Consider the following 16,138-nt stretch of genomic DNA (forward strand, 5'->3'; position numbering starts at 1 on the left):
ATGTCCTTACAGTTTGAAATGGCCAGTGGGGAGATCCTAGAGGAGACCTATAGAAAGTGGGTCCAGTATAAAGAAGACTGCATCAGAATGATCGACTCAGAGCCTTTCCCTCAAGGCACGTGGAGACTTCTGCATCTGGTCAATCAGGGAGAAACACATACTAGATATTAAACTAAACCTAACATCAGTGTATTCTTGTCTTTGCCTCTGCTCTTCTTGAAGGCTCGTTCTGTAATAGAACATTTGACAGATACGCCTGCTGGCCTGATGCACCTGCTGGCACTGTGGTCAACATTTCCTGCCCCTTCTATCTGCCCTGGCACGACCAAGGTGAGTCACGCTGGGTCAAAGTCATGTTTTTATCACGGTAAGGGCGTGTGTGGTGTTAGTTAGTTGGACAGTCGGCCCATTTGGTGACCCCCTCACCTTAGGTTTAATGCCTTGTGCCGATCCTAGGATCCACTGGATGAGAGACAAACAAACCCTCGAGGTAATTTCACATTCTAGTTTCCTGTGCACCTCAGCTATCATTCAACTGTGTGAGGAAACTGGAGAAACCTGCAGTCGTGGACAGAACACAAACTCCACACAGAAGCTAGAACCTTCGCACCTTTACCCGAGTCTAGGTCTCGGTTTGGCTAGAATATTCTGTGACCTGTGAACCGATGGATGAATAAATGAGAGCGTCGGTGTTTCTCTCTCAGTGTCCGAGGGGGTGGTGCGTCGACGGTGCGGCCCCGATGGCCTCTGGGAGAGGGACAACAGCAGACAGGTATGGAGGGACAAGACCCAGTGTGAGGAGGAGAAAGAGGCGGCGTCACAGGTGGTATGTCCTCATTCATCATTCCAAACCCAAAGCAGTGAGAGAAAGAGTAGTGCCTGTTCTCTCCATTTGTCATTGCCGTGTGAGTCCCTGCTGTTATTAAAGTGGGTGGTGTGGAATTGCCTTCACAGCTATGGTTCAAGCAGCTGATGGTGAGCTTCAGGACCATATACACAGTCGGATACTCCCTGTCCCTGTTCACACTCACCACGGCACTTATTATTCTCCTCAGCATCAGGTATCTATTCAGTGTGATAAGTCCCTTCAACAATGCCGCTCTAATGACAATAATAATAGATACTTGACTCATGACAGATGCTTTCAAATGCTAATTTAAGACCAGCTAACATTCAGCAGCATGAATACCAACAGTATCTAACAGGGAAATCAGTTTGTTTCACTACGCACACACAATATAAAGAAGAAGAAGATTAAAAAAGACCAAGTGTTCTGTATCTGAAACATTGAAATAGTTAGTTGTATCTTGACAGGAAACTCCACTGCACCAGGAATTACATTCACGCAAACCTCTTCATGTCCTTCATCCTGCGAGCCGTGTCGGTCATAGTGAAGGACACCATGCTGGAGCGCCACTGGGGACGGGAGATCATGAAGCAGGCCGATGTCAGTGAGATGCTCAGCCACCAGGTGGGTCACGGCATTTAATTGCACATTAGCTGCTGTTTACAAAGGTAATTGTTTGGAGAGTATATATGTTTTTAAGATCATTTTCATTTCTATATCTCCAAGGCTGCCATTGGCTGCAGGATAGCCCAGGTGATGATGCAGTACTGCGTGCTGGCCAATCACTACTGGTTCTTTGGAGAGGCCATTTACTTGTACTCTGTGTTAATTGCGTCGGTGTTCATTCAGAACAGCAATTACTTCCTATACATCTGTCTTGGCTGGGGTATACTCTTTTCTCTTCTGTCTTCTGTGAGTGTTCATGATGGTTCCCATGGAAACGTTGACACTTACAGTCTCGTCTTCTTTTTTAAGGTACTCCAGTTCTATTTGTGGTTCCCTGGGTGGTGATGAAGCTGTTGAAAGAAAACAAAGAGTATGTGTGAATCCATATGTCTGACTGATTACTGCCCTCATTGATCCATAATCAGCAGGGTTGATTAAACACCTCTCTCTTTGTCGCCAGGTGTTGGGCCCTCAATGAGAACATGAGCTACTGGTGGATCATTCGCTTCCCAATCCTGTTTGCTTCACTGGTAAGGACGACTCTGTCTCAGTCTGTGTCTCAGTGTTTGATTCCATGTTTCTTCCGGCTGCAACAATTGATAGTTGTATTCTTTGACCAACAGATCAACTTTCTGATATTCATGAAGATCCTGCAGGTCATCCTCTCCAAATTACGTGCGAGCAACCAGAGCTACCCTGATTACAAGCTGCGGCAAGTAGCCTTAGAGTGATTTTAGAGATGAAGCTACATTGTGGCCTTGAGCCGCAATCACAGCTTTCTTACAAAAGGAAAGAAAGCTGAAAGATGAAAGAGACAGCACAAAGAGGAGTAAATGGAGGAAAGGGAGAATTAAAATGATGAAATGTGAAAGATGCATAAAAACTGCATGGGCTTCTGATTTCGTTGATATTCCCTTTGTCCTGTTAGGCTTGCGAAGGCAACCCTCACCCTTATTCCTCTGTTTGGAATTCATGAGGTCATATTTATATTTGCTGTAGACGAGCAGACATCTGGAGCTCTGCGCTACATTAAAGTCTTCTTCACGCTCTTCCTCAATTCATTTCAGGTAAACATGATTTAAAGCAGCCCCTTATTGTGGTTTGTACCTTTCTTATGTAGGTTAAGTAATCATGACCTCTGACCTCTCTGCAGGGCTTTCTGGTTGCTGTGCTCTACTGCTATGCCAACAAAGAGGTTTGGTACTTTCATGTTCCCATTTTGTAACATTCATCCTGCGTCACAGTTAAATGGCCTCTGACGTCCTCTCTTCATCCAGGTGAGAACAGAGCTGAAGAGGAAGTTGTGCACTTGGAGGTCAGAGGCAGAGACCGTGTGCTGTGGACAGTGACTAGCCGTGGACGACTCTCGAGTGGACACCGTTTCTATGGCCACAGTGCCAGAGGGCATCAAATCCTCCGCCACACCAACACGGGCCCTACCTGACTGTTCTCCCACTGCTGAGAGTTCACCGACCTTTAGGCATCAAGTTCAGCCAAACCCACCACACCATGACTCGTCTCTGCTGCACTGTCCCTCAGCTATGATGACAGGCAGCATCCTGCAGAGAGACGGGACCGGACAGGCGTCTATGCAGATGTCATTCCTCATACATCTTCAAGACCCCGTGGAGTCGCTCCCAAATGTTGTAAATATAGATTCAGATTGAATATATTTCATTGTATATTTTATGATTCCATGTGCTTTGCTGTGAAGATGTTAAATGTGTTGACTTAATACGTACAATTGTAAATATGTGATTAATTATTGACGTATTTGTGAGTAAATAATGGAGAGAAAATAAAAATGTTTGTTTGTACGGATTCTTCATGTTTGATGGTATGGGTAGCATGGGTTTTAACGTATAGCTTGAGAAATATTAAGTGTAAGTAATTATTATACAGCATATTGTCCTATAATTGTCATATGAAACAGTGATTTTTAGAAATATGTTGCGTTGATGGTGTTTATTTAATTCCTTAATGTGTCTGAGCCGTATTTTGCTCATTGAACTACATTACCCAGAAAGCCAAGGGGCCGTGCAGCTAGGACGACGTCATGACGTACAAACAGCGGCGGCTATAGCGGGAAGGATACAAGCAAAGCCAAGCAAAGTTTTTGTTTACGTGCTACCCTGGACAACTAGAAAGCTTCTTATACGATATCATGACGTGAAACTGGATATATTTATATTTTTAATGAACGGAAAACACCGCAGAGTGAATTGGCGGACGTATATGTATATTTACAATAGCTAGCTGCTCGAGGTTTGCAAAACTCCGACAATAACAAGTGGATTTCAATGGCCTCAACAGGTAAGATTCACCTTTACAATCATATTTACACCTGGTACGCATAGATACACGGCATTACACAACTACAGAGCACCTTCAGGCACCACACACAGATTGTTATCCCATTAAAAGGCGCTACAGTTGTAAAGTTTCCTGAAATCTGCTCTGTGTGTGTGTTTGTGCGTGTTTGTTTGTGTGTGTGGTCCAGGTTGGCAGCATCCTTACGTCAACATCTTCAAACATGTGAGAGTGGAAGACTGGAAGAGATCATCCAAAGAGGGAGACGTGTCCACACACACGGTAACCTTCTCTCTGTACCTTTACTTGCTATTTGGATAAAGAAAACAATATGTCTAACAAATGTCTCCTCTCCATTCAATCCACCAGGACAAGACACTGAAGTGTTCGGTATTCCGGATCAGGGGTCCCGTTCCTGTCAACAGCTATATTCTCATTCCCAAAAACATCAACCAGTCTCTGGGGCTGACGGGTCATTATTACTACCTCCTCTTCAAGCCCGTCCCTGCCAAGTACTTCATGGTCCACCTGGATGTTGCTGCAGAGGTGCGGAACCTGAACCAGATCCAGATTGGATGCAATACTTAATCAATTAATATGATCAATTATGTCCGGTGAAATCTCTACAGTGTACTCCTGTATTCCTGCAGCTCAAAGGCTTCTTGAATGGGAGATTTGTCTCCTGTTGATAGAATAAATGTATTCATAGATTAATTAAATGATAAATGATAATGCCCAGTGAGATATGTAAATGCTGACATTTAGGAATTGATACCCAAAAGAAACCCCATGAATACGCTTTGTTATAAAATTACAAGCCTCCCTTTATTCCAATGATTGAGACATTTCTTCCCCCTTGCTGTGCTTTGATCTGTAGGAGGGCCAGGTTGTCCGTATCTCCTTCTCCAACATGTTCAAAGAGTTCAAGTCTACGTCCACTTGGCTGCAGTTTCCTTTCCTGTGTGGAGCTGCGAAGGATTCCGTCTACGAGAGCACAGCCAAGTCAGCCAGACGCGGTAAAACACACACACACGTTCACATTCACAAAGAAGTACAAGCGTGATCTTGTCAATAACATTCTGATGGTGTTGGTCTCTTTCTGTGGCCCAGGTCTGGTGGGTCCGGCCCCCTCTATGGTGCGGTGGACTTGTCTGACCCTTGACCTGCAGTACATCCTCTCCACCTACCTCAGCCGCTGCTACAGACACCTGAAGCGTGTCAAGCTTTGTGCCAACATGTTAGTGAAGAACATGTTCACCAGTGACCTGCTGCTAGATCCTGGTGAGAATCGACGGAAGATGTGTGTTTACATGTGAAGGTCGGCACTTTTTACTCTCCATTTCTCTGTCAACAGGAGTTTCCTTCAGCGAGGCTAAGCTGATGGGTCTGTCCTGTTCTCTGGGCACAGGCCCCGTGCCCAGAGACATGTCCTTCCCTGTGCCCAGAGGAAGCTGCTGGCACGACCTCTACGACCACATCAGGTACGGTGATCCGAATACACACACATCCCTTATCAGTGTCTAAGTGTACCACTGTCATTGTTACTGACCTTTGCAAGAATGAGAGATTCAAGCTCATTTTGAACACAATAAGAGTAATTTACAGCATTCAGTGGTTCATAGTATAAAGGTAGCAGTGTGCTTTTCTCTTTTGTCAGAGATGCATGGAAACTACACGGGTCACTGATTTAAGCAGCTGTACTTTCCATTCATTATGTCTCTTCCAACAGATTTCCCTCGGAAGGAACCAAATTACCCTTCGACTCCATTCAGAAAGACGATCCCAAGCCTGAGACGGGTACGCTTTGAAATGACTCACAGTCACACTCATCCACACACTCTTTCACACTTTCCTATGTTTTTTGTTGCAGCACATCTTTGGTTCGACTATTTTCAGGGAGCCTGCTGCTCTGCGTATGAGTCAGACATTTTACTTTTCCATTTGTCGTTCATTTATTCATGCCTCTGTATCCCAGACTGCCCCCCCGCCCAGAGGAGCCCCGTGAGAGCAGAGACTCGATGCGTCCACCTCAGTAAACCAGTGCAGGACCGCCTGTCCCTCATCCAGCAGATCACCTCGCCAAGACCAGTAAGACCTACTGACGTCGTAAATGAAGTTATTCATATTTCACCTCTGTTATTATCTTATTATCTTATTTCAGTCCTTGCGATTCAATTGGTAGCTTTTCTCCCTTTTTCTCCGCTCGGTCTCCTCAGCTCCCCAGCAGCAGAACCCCCTCTGTGACAAATGTACCCGAGCTGGGTCTCATCTCCACTTTCCATGAGGAGGAGTCGCTTTGTCCCAGCGATGACAGCCTTCACTCTTCCTCACACCGATTGCCATCAAAGCCACCCTGTGAAGGTGATGGTGATGGCGGCGGCGGTGTTCACGTGTACGTGCATCCAGAGGACGCACGCGGCAACCACAGGGAGGAAATGGAGGAAGAGGAGGTGAAGCTTTGTGCTGGTTGTTGTGCTCCTTCTTAATGTGACATATGAGTCACAAAGCTTTATACAGACTTGGCTGGAGTGCACCATTCCAACTAAACACAACATATGACTCCCAATTGGCCAATCTTCATTCCATATTTAATGAAACTGACATTTTGATTTGTGATGTGACATGTCCTGCTGTGCTCCTGCGTGAGGCTACAAGAGGAGGAACACTCTCTCCAGACTGGAACAGAAGGAAAGTTTGAATTCAGTGATTGATTACAGGGATCCACTCAAAAAAATGAAACCAAATATTTGGTTTGGTCCCAATAATATTGTCCAGGCCGTTCCAATTTATTTTCCGATTCAACATAATGGGTCACATCGGAAATCAAACTGTCAGTTCTATAAAATATGGAATAATAAATGATTCCTCTTTTGCACGTTTGTCCACAGCATATTACGATCAATTATATTGTATTTCCAGATTGTTTACGCAGCTGTTTCTCATCTGTCATCGACCACAAAGTCCAGACAGGAGGTAAGACGTGACACAACAGAGACGCAGAAGAGGTCTAATGAATTACTGAGTATTATTATACTATAATACCAGAGGGCAGAGTTGTTTTTCGGATTTGAAGCGGTCAGGTGTGACGTTCAGGGCTGAGAGGGGTGAGACAGATTCAGCTGTCTCGCTCGCAGGTCTCACAGCCATCTTGTGACGCACTTCGCCTCCCTGCTCGTGTTGGATCAAACCTGTCTACTAAATGTTTGTATACGATACCGACAGGTGGAAATCCGCGCATGTGTCTGTCACAAACCAGCTGTGTGTGTGTGTGAGAGAGAGTGTGTGTGGCTGGTGATCTTCATCTATGGCGGAAAACAAGCGAAGCGCCCAGAAAGTGAAAATTAGTCAACGACGATCTGAAAAATGTTCGATCGCGTCGAACAGCCACCACGCGTTCAGAAACTGTCACTCTCGTATTCCAGATCTCTGACGTCATAGACTCTCCTGCTCCCTGTAGCAGAGAGACGTTTAGCGGATGGCGTCATTCTCTCTCAGCTGTGTTGTGAGCCTGCAGCGCACCGACAACAACAAACACCGAACGGAGCGCGAACTTTAGCCGTAGATCCGTTTTTAAATCCGTTGTTTCCACGTTGTTCGGGTCGCATGATGGTAGGAGAAGCGCGAGACAAACTTATATACAAGTAACAAATACCTGAATACATGAAATGAGCCAAATGATTCCCTGCTCTCCTCCTCAGAAGTCCCTCCCTGACCCGATCCTGAGTCTGAGTCGGATCATCGGTTTTGGAGGAGCGACCACCAAATGTGTACGTTGTGTTCCTCTCAACTCTGTCATCCCTATACAGTCAAGCAGATACTAAGCTGAGGTGTAACAGCTCTACTGTTCTCATCCTCCAGGCCCTGTGGACCACATGTGGCGATGCGGTGGTGTATCCGTGTCACGCCATCATCGTATCCATGTGCATCTCCTCCAACCTGCAGAGATTCTTCATTGGACACACTGAGAAGGTGATTTAGACAGGATGCATTAGTCCACTGAAGTGTGGAGAACGGTGCAGCTGATGGAGCCACAACGTGTGTGTGTGTGTGTGTGTTGTCTCTGCAGGTGTCGGCGTTGGCCTTCAGTGGCGACACGACGGTCCTGGCCTCGGCTCAAGCTGGCAAACACAGCATAGTTCGTGTGTGGGACTATCATAAAGGAAACTGCCTGGCCATGTTCAGGACTCACGCTCATTCATTATCTTCTCTAAGGTACTACACACACACACACACACACACATACATACACACTTTCAGCCCCGGTCCCACAGGAGGCCTCGCTTTCTAACTGAGTCTTGTTTGTTCTCCTCTGGAAGCTTCTCGTACAACGGTGGCGTTCTCTGTGGCGTAGGCAAGGACAGGCACTATAAAGCGGTAAACACCACAAACACACACACTCCCTTAAGGGCATTGCAGACTAGTCGGACTTTAAACGAAGAACAGAAAATGCTGAATACCTCCTCAGCTCTCTTGCTTCTCTTATTGGAGTGTGTGCTCGTCGTGTCTCAGATGGTTGTGGTGTGGAACACTCTGAACGTGGCTAAAGGAGAAGTGACCATCATCGCCAAAGCTCACACAGACGTGGACATCCACACTATGAAGGTCGCCTGTTTTGATGCGACGAGGTACCTCAGCTTATTGGAACTCAGGATAATAACGGAGGATTGTGTGATCTGTGTGTGTGTTCACGCTGGGCTCTGTGTTCAGGATGGTGTCGTGCGGGCGAGACAACGTCCGTCTGTGGCGAGTGCGGTGCGGGACGCTGCGCTCCTGTCCCGTCAACCTGGGCGAGTACCAGTCGCTGGACTTCACAGACGTGGCCTTCGAGGAGGGAAGCTTTCCCACCGAGCTGATCGACAACAGAACGCTGTGAGCCGGCAAACCGGACGCCACGTGTCACATTCACTCACACACGCAATCACGCCGTTCCAACGGGGATGGAAGTGAGAATCCACTCTGAATCTCAACAACTAAACGTTTGCATTTTGCTCCGGGTGTCTGTCAGATTCGCCAGCAGTCGGAGCGGCCACATCCTGGAGATCGATTACAACAGAGTGGCTGTTGGCAGAGCGAGGAGACTCATGGCCGCACAACAACAACACACACAACGCAGAGAGAAGATGACTTTCGACACAGGTGGGTCCACAATGCACTTCAGGGCCTTGGCAGACGGATGGAAAGGAACAGTTGAGTAACCGGCTGCACGTCGTCTCTGTCTCAGGTCCCGCCATCGCCATCAACAGCATCAGCGTGTCGTCGTCGTTCTGCGCCACGGGCTCTGAGGACGGCTTCCTGCGCCTCTGGCCTCTGGATTTCTCCGAGGTCCTGCTGGAGGCGGGTGAGAGCACAAACACGTCTCCCTCCTCAGGCAGGGCTGTCACTTTGAGTTCACGTCTAGATGGGCTGGTATTTTAGCAGCTCGGGTGAGAGATTGGCTCGGGATTGTTGGGAGCGTTTCCGTTCCCCGCCACGACCTTAAAGCGTAACTAGGTAATGGTGGCTTCTTTGATTCACCGGGAGGCGACAGATGAACGTGATGAAAGGGTTGCACGGCTGAAAAGGTCTGAGAAACGTCAGCAGTTTGAGCTCTTGTAATGTCAGTTCCTTTGATAAATGCCACCGCAGCATTTGAAGTTGTTATCTCTAGACGCACAGAGCTCAGCCGGGGAAGAACGGCCGCTTCCTGTGGTTTTTAGGGGGCAATCTGTAAACACAAACTGTTTTCCAGAGCTTGAAGGCCCCTTGAGCCTGGTGTCCATCTCTGTGGACGCTCTCCACGTCCTGGCCGCCACCTCCACCGGCATCCTGGCTCACCTGGACGTGAGCAGCCGCAGCTACAACGCCCTGATGCGCTCGCACACGGACAGCGTGCTGGGCTTCAGCGTGGACGGCATTCGGCGGCATCTCACCACCGCCTCCTGCGACGGCACCGTCCGCATCTGGAACATGGATTCCTTAGAGCAGGTCTGAGAAGGAGAGAGCAGCTGGGATGTGTGAGACGCTACACAACATTTGTTTACCGTGGAGAGATGAATTAGCTGTCTGTCCTGTTCTCCCCCTCTTCTTAGATGTACGACTTCATGTCAGAGGACAGCCCCTGCTCCGTGGCCTTCCACCCCAGAGAGCAGGTCTTCGCTTGTGGCTTCAAGTCCGGCGTCATCAGAGTCTTTGACATCGCCGCTGCCGAGCTGCGGGCAGAACACGTGTACGTCTGCAACATCCGGCTCAAACAAACAAAGAAACGGCGCTGCATTTATGTTCTCATGTGTTCATTCTGTACTGTGTGTGTTCCAGGCAGCACAAAGGTGAAGTGGTGGGCTTGGCCTTCTCTCCAGACGGGGAGTTCATGTACAGCGCCGGCTCCCTGGGCTCGCTTGTGATCTACAACTCCTCTGAGGAAGAACACCACATGCTCAGAGTGCTCTGTGCGTGCAAACCTGTATCATCATCTAACAACACTTTCTCTGTTTGGACCGCTGACAAACTGACGTGCTTCTCCCTGATTGGTTAGGCAACGTGGTGGCCAAAGGGACTGAACGCGCTCCAGACGCTCTCACGCTCAGCAGCAACAGCCGCCGTTTGGCCTTTGTGGGTCCGTCGGAGTACATCGTCACCATCGCAGACGCACAAACTCTGGATGAGGTAACGTCCTCGCCGTCAGCACGTCGCCCTCTGTCACGTTACTCAGCTGCTATGAACAAGCGTGTGTGTGTGTCCGTGTCACAGTTGCTCCATGTGGACGTGAGCATGCTGGATGTGGCGAGCTCCAGTCTGGACTCGGCTCTGAAGGTCTGCTTCTCCCCGGCCTCCACCAGACACCTGCTGGTCGCCACCTCCGCTAACAAGATCCTGTGGATCAGCACGGAGACGGGCCGACTGCTCCGAGAGGTGAAGCTGCAGGACGGCCCGCTGCACCTCACACACACACACACACACACACCTGTACCTGTTGTGTTACTTTGAGATGTGAGCGTTGTTGTTGTTGTTGTTGTTGTTGTTGTTGACTTCCTCCGTCTCCTCTCCAGGTGTCTGAGGTGCACAGAGACCCGTGCTCGTCTCTGGCTGTGAGTGAGGACAGCCGCTTCCTGCTCACAGCCGGACACATCGCTGTGAAAGTGTGGGACTATAAGATGAGGCAGGATATCAGAACACAGGTAGTGAACAGGGATCAGGATGTGTGTGTGTTTGGGAGGAAGCGCAGACTTGAATGATTTGAATGAGACCTGATTCCTGTCTTTCCTGTGATCTTTGTCCCAGATGTTCATCGGCCACAGTCAACCCATCCGCCAGGTGAGCTTCACACCTGATCAGCTGGGCGTCGTCTCCGTGGGAGACGCCATCTTCATTTGGGACTTCCTCGCTCATCCCATCGAAGCTCTGACCGGCAAAGGTCACGCTTCACCTTCTAAAGCAGGTGAAGTGACTGTGAGTGTCCTGGTGCCTGACCGACATAGAAACAAACCTGATGTCTAAAGAATGTGTGTGTGTGTGTGTGTGTGACCCAGCGCTCCAGTCAGCAGCTGAGGTGAACGGAGCTCTGTTATGCAGTGGGATCCCTCGTCAGTCGGCCCCTCACCCCTCCTCACCGCCGCCACGCTTCAGCCCCATAGATCCTGCTGACCAGCACGGTAACCCTTAGCTTCAGAGCTTTGCAGTGAATTAGAATGCAGAGCTCGCCGTGTTTGTGCTCTTGATGGATTCTTGCAGGATGAAGAAGGATCGGTCATTTCCTGTGTTAGTACCGATTTGGATGCCTGATGTTATTCTTGCCCAGTCACATTTTCTCTCTCTTCTCCTTCCTGCAGTTTTGTTTTCTCGTTGCCTTCGCCTTGAAACCGTCCAGTGCAGCCCTGACCCGGGCTTTGACCCCAGGCCTGCCGTCTCCTTCCTCAAGGTCACAGAGCTGGAGGATTCCTCTCCACTCAACGCCACTCACATAGAATCTGGTAAAGACTAAACCGCTCTGCTCTTTCACCTGATTCACTCTCTGCTCCTTCTTCTCAATCATATTTCTATATTTTATTCAGCCGAGTTGAAGTTAAAGGGTCCAAAGCCAAAGCAGCCAGACTGCTACAAACACTTCACTCCTCGTTTCAACTCTTCCTCTCTTGATCAGGTAAAGACAACACTGTGCAGATTCAGAGATCTAGAATAGAAGACAGGATAGTGATTGTGTTTGATCCTTTTCCTTACTCTCCAGGCTGCCATCGCTCCTCAACCAGGAGAGGCGGGCCTGAGGCTAAGGGCTGTGATTGGCTACAATGGCAACGGGCGCGGCAACATGGTGTGGAGCCCCGACCAAGGTCACCAAGCAGAGAATGGAGAATGTCTTTCTTTAATGAAGATAAACTAGAATGACTTCACAAATCTCAAATCCCTCTCTGAGCTCATCCATAAAGGATGGAGTGTGTGTGTGTGTGTGTTGCAGGCCTCTTTGCGTACTCGTGTGGCTGTGTGGTGGTGGTGGAGCATCTGCACACAGGACGTCAGAGACACTTCCACGGCCACGCAGAGGAGGTCTCCTGTCTCGCTGTCACGCACGACACAAAGGTACGGCGTGGTCGTACGGTCGACGGGTTTAAGCAGAGAGACGAGACGCTTCTGTCTTTGAATCCCCCAAACAAAAGCAACCACAACCATCTCCTGCAGAGCTGTGGCTGTAACGAGCTAATTATTAGATTAAAATAGACTGAAGCATCGTCCTTTCTCTGTAGAATGATAGTGTTTCATCTGGATAATTGGTCACTTAGGAGGGAGTGAACACTCAGAGGAGACTCACCAGGCAGAGGCCGGTGAAGGAAACGTGAAAATGGCTTCCATGGTGACGTGGCTGACACCTTTCTGTGTGTTGTGTTCAGTGAAAGAGCTGTATGCTGTCCTGCTGCAGTTACACAATTGTGTTAGTCCATTGTCTTAGCTGGTCTCATTGAGTTCTCTCTCCTCCAGATGTTGGCGTCAGCAGCCAGCGGCAGCGACGGCACCCGAAGCCTCATTTGCATTTGGGACGTTGAGGAGGGAGCGTGCTGTAACACCATCTCACACCACAGGGGGGCGGTGCAGAGTCTTGCCTTCTCCAGAGATGACCGCTTCCTCCTCTCTGTTGGTCAGTGAACGCAACAACAAGGCTGGACTCTAAACTCTCTACCGGTCTCTACTCTAACCAAACCTCTGCCTCCGCCCGCCTCTCCCTCCCTGTAGGAGACTTCTCTGACCCAGAGGTGGCGCTGTGGAGCACCAGGACCTTCCAGCTGCTGTCCAGCGTGAGAGGTTCAGGGCCCATTCACGACGCAGCGTTCAGCCCCTCAGTGTCCAGTCAGATGGCGTGTGTGGGCGGCCAGGGGGCTTACTTCTGCCTCATTCACACCAGAGGAGCCGACGTCGACCTCAAGGTGCACGGACGCGTTCAACTCAGACAATCTGAGAGGGATGAAGACTTGTTTAGTGTTGATCTGATCTGTTCTCCGTCACCTTCCAGGTCCAGAGGGAGAACGTTCCAGCTCAGGTGGGTGATGCGGAACTGACGGCTCTATGTTACCACGGCGACTCCATCCTGTACACCGCCACCAACGGAGGACACGTGTGTGCCTGGGACATCAACACGCAGCGCTGCTTCATGACCTGGGAAGCTGACGAAGGAGAGATTGGTACAAACGACTCCGTATCCTCAGCGTGTCGGGACAAGAATAATCATTTTGAGTGACTGACTGGGTCTGTAAATAGTCAGCGGGTTTAAGTGTGTGTTTCCTCTGTGTAGGAGTCCTGCTGTGCCGAGGGAACCGACTTTTGACAGGCAGCAACACCCGCTGGTTGCGACTGTGGGGGGTAGAAGCTGTGCAGGGCGCCAAGCCTCAGGGAAAGATCTGCACGGTGGAGGACGGGTGTGTAGCTCCTAATCTAATCTCCTCCCTGTTTGACAGTCTGTGATTTCCATTAATAAGAAGAAGAAGTCATATGTTTTGTACTCTTGTGTGTGTGATGACTCCAGGGGCTCCATGGTGGTGTTGGAGCGGGAGATCATGGTTGACGGGACGACGGTCAGCGCCGCCTTCGATTACACGATGGACATGGGCGTGGTGGGCACCATGGCGGGAACACTCTGGTATATTAACTGGTTAGACAACAGCAGCGTCCGCCTGGTGAGCGGCCACAAAACCAAGGTACTCATGGGAGCTGGAGTCTTTAGAAACACACACACACACACACACACACACACACACACACACACAGCCATCCCAGGTTTGAAGCCGTGTTTGTGTTTGCTCCAGGTGAACGACGTGGTGTTCAGCTCGGACGAGAGCCACTTTGCCACCTGCAGTGAGGACGGCAGCGTGAGGGTGTGGCTGGCGTCCAGCAACGAGCTGGTGGTGCAGTTCCAAGTGCTCAACCAGGTGAGGGAACATTTACAAGTCTGAACCAGAGGAGCTTGAGACCTGGCATTTACAATACGGCGCTGTCTCCCGCCGTGCTGCGTCTCTCAGGGCTGCGGCTGTGTGTGCTGGAGCCCCGCCCCCAGCTCCACGGAGGGGAAAGCGTGCGTGGCAGCGGGATACAGCGACGGGACGCTGAGGATCTTCCGTCTCAGCTCGTCGGAGATGGAGATGAAGCTGCAGCCCCACCATGTGGCCATCACCGCCATCCGCTACTCTGCTGACGGTGAGAGAGCGTCACTTCCTGCCTCTAAAGACGCTCCAGAGAGGAAACTAAACTCCCTTTGGTCCCGTGCAGGTCAGGTGATTCTGTCTGCTGGGTTCAACGGCCTGGTGGCAGTGAGCAGCCCGGTGAGCGGAGCGACTCTACGGATCATCAGAGACCACAAAGGTGCAGCAGTTACCACCATCCAGTGTGTGAGCAAGCAGGTGAGCTCGCTGCCTCAGGCCCACTTCCTCTAGGTGGCGCTCTTCTGTCTGTCCCACAAAGCGTTCCTTAACATTCATTTTCCTCATCGCAGTTGATCTAAAGCTCTTTTCCATCCTCCCTCCCAGTATAAGGAGTTTGGCCTGGATGGAAGCGACATGTGGCTCACTGCCAGCACCGACAGACGCGTCAGTGTGTGGGCCGCCGATTGGGTGAAGGACAAGTGTGACCTGCTGGATTGGCTGACCTTCCCCGCTCCGGCCTACTTTGAGGTACTGCTCTCAGGTTTCATTAGTATCCCATGGCAACGATTACAAATGGCTCGCCAGATGTTGAGTGTCAGAGGAGAGTGAGAGTGAAAGAAGTTACGTTAAGTTGAATGAGTGCATGGTTAGTGTTTGATCACCTTTATCTCTCTACAACATTTCTCTGTTGTCCCAGGATGACGGCCCCCCTCCTAGTCTGGCCGCTTTCTGCCCGTCTGACCCCAGCCTGGTGGTCTACACTGGATACGGAGTGGAGAGAGAGCTGAGCTTCTACAGCCTGACGAGAAAACAGGTCCAACCACTTGTCTGTCCCTCTGCCTGCGTGTCCTGCTGTTATCTCGTTCGTTTTAGAATTTCATCTCACTGACAATGACTGTAAAGGTGTGTATGTATGTCTGATGTGTCTGATCTCATGTTCCAAATACAGATCATAAAGAAGATTGAGCTTCCCCACTGGGCCACATGCTTCAGCCTCTCCCCTAAGAATCACCTCATCGCTGTAGGATCAAAAGGTAAAACTCCATCTTGCTTGTTTGCCAAGGGTTGCACGTCTGTGGTTAAATTAGCAGGTTTTGTTTTAACACGACTGGTCCCCGTCTCTTATCAGAGCGAGTGTTAAAGCTGATCAAGTCCAGCAGCGGCCGGTTCCAGGACTTCCTCCAGCACAGTGACGCCCTGCAGACGTGTCACTTCTCTCCCTCCGGCTCGCTGCTCTTCACGGTGGCCTACAATGAGATCCTGCTGTGGGAGGTGCAGGACATCTGAGCGGCTTCTTTTAGACTGACAGTAGAAATGGATTGCACTAAATGTAGACTCTGTCCCTGTTCACATGTGCCTGGATTTTTTTTTCTATTATGTCATTTTATTGGTTCATATTGAAGACTTTTAGAAATCAAATATTTTACAGAAATAGTTTCATTTTCAAGAGAAGCTCTGTGAAACATTTCTTACTGTGATATTTATAAAATAAATCAGTTTTGACTGGAGGGTGATCTTGCTGTGAATAAGCCACAACTATGCAGTGATGACTTCATATCTGTGTTAAACAACATTGCTGTAGCTTCAGAATTGTTTGATTTCTTCGTTCAACCACCATCACAAGTACGGGGGGGAGTGTATAGATGTGGACTGCATTATAATTTCAGAACCTGCTTTGTAATACACACGTTGGTGGACAAATGTGAAGACTACAACA

General features: G+C 49.4%; 2 protein-coding genes across 2 annotated transcripts; both read left to right on the plus strand.

The window, feature by feature from the left end:
- LOC143001875 (glucagon receptor-like) lies at positions 1–2,862 on the plus strand. Its single transcript, XM_076151715.1, has 12 exons — positions 1–115; positions 223–330; positions 705–826; positions 955–1,061; positions 1,315–1,471; positions 1,574–1,733; positions 1,823–1,883; positions 1,974–2,043; positions 2,137–2,225; positions 2,442–2,580; positions 2,667–2,708; positions 2,791–2,862. Exons 1-12 carry the CDS (start codon positions 1–3, stop codon positions 2,860–2,862), a joined length of 1,242 nt encoding a protein of 413 aa, XP_076007830.1.
- Positions 2,863–3,588: 726 nt separating this feature from the next.
- On the plus strand, positions 3,589–15,908 carry wdr90 (WD repeat domain 90). Its single transcript, XM_076152335.1, has 42 exons — positions 3,589–3,826; positions 4,014–4,105; positions 4,193–4,369; positions 4,701–4,839; positions 4,934–5,104; positions 5,178–5,304; positions 5,553–5,620; positions 5,799–5,911; positions 6,040–6,273; positions 6,743–6,796; positions 7,522–7,590; positions 7,682–7,792; positions 7,890–8,035; positions 8,140–8,197; positions 8,333–8,448; positions 8,531–8,692; positions 8,829–8,959; positions 9,045–9,161; positions 9,552–9,787; positions 9,892–10,028; positions 10,118–10,248; positions 10,335–10,465; positions 10,550–10,711; positions 10,849–10,977; positions 11,081–11,237; positions 11,329–11,451; positions 11,629–11,769; positions 11,851–11,939; positions 12,024–12,126; positions 12,252–12,373; positions 12,770–12,926; positions 13,022–13,212; positions 13,299–13,467; positions 13,578–13,701; positions 13,809–13,980; positions 14,089–14,211; positions 14,302–14,476; positions 14,549–14,679; positions 14,806–14,949; positions 15,119–15,235; positions 15,371–15,455; positions 15,551–15,908. Exons 1-42 carry the CDS (start codon positions 3,814–3,816, stop codon positions 15,706–15,708), a joined length of 5,505 nt encoding a protein of 1,834 aa, XP_076008450.1. The 5' UTR covers positions 3,589–3,813; the 3' UTR covers positions 15,709–15,908.
- The last annotated feature ends 230 nt before the right edge of the window (positions 15,909–16,138 follow it).

The sequence above is a fragment of the Genypterus blacodes genome, unplaced genomic scaffold (genome assembly GCF_046128005.1).
Source record: "Genypterus blacodes isolate CSIRO-AG114 ecotype Tasmania unplaced genomic scaffold, CSIRO-AGI_Gbla_v1 ptg000055l_1, whole genome shotgun sequence".
NCBI lineage: Eukaryota > Metazoa > Chordata > Actinopteri > Ophidiiformes > Ophidiidae > Genypterus > Genypterus blacodes.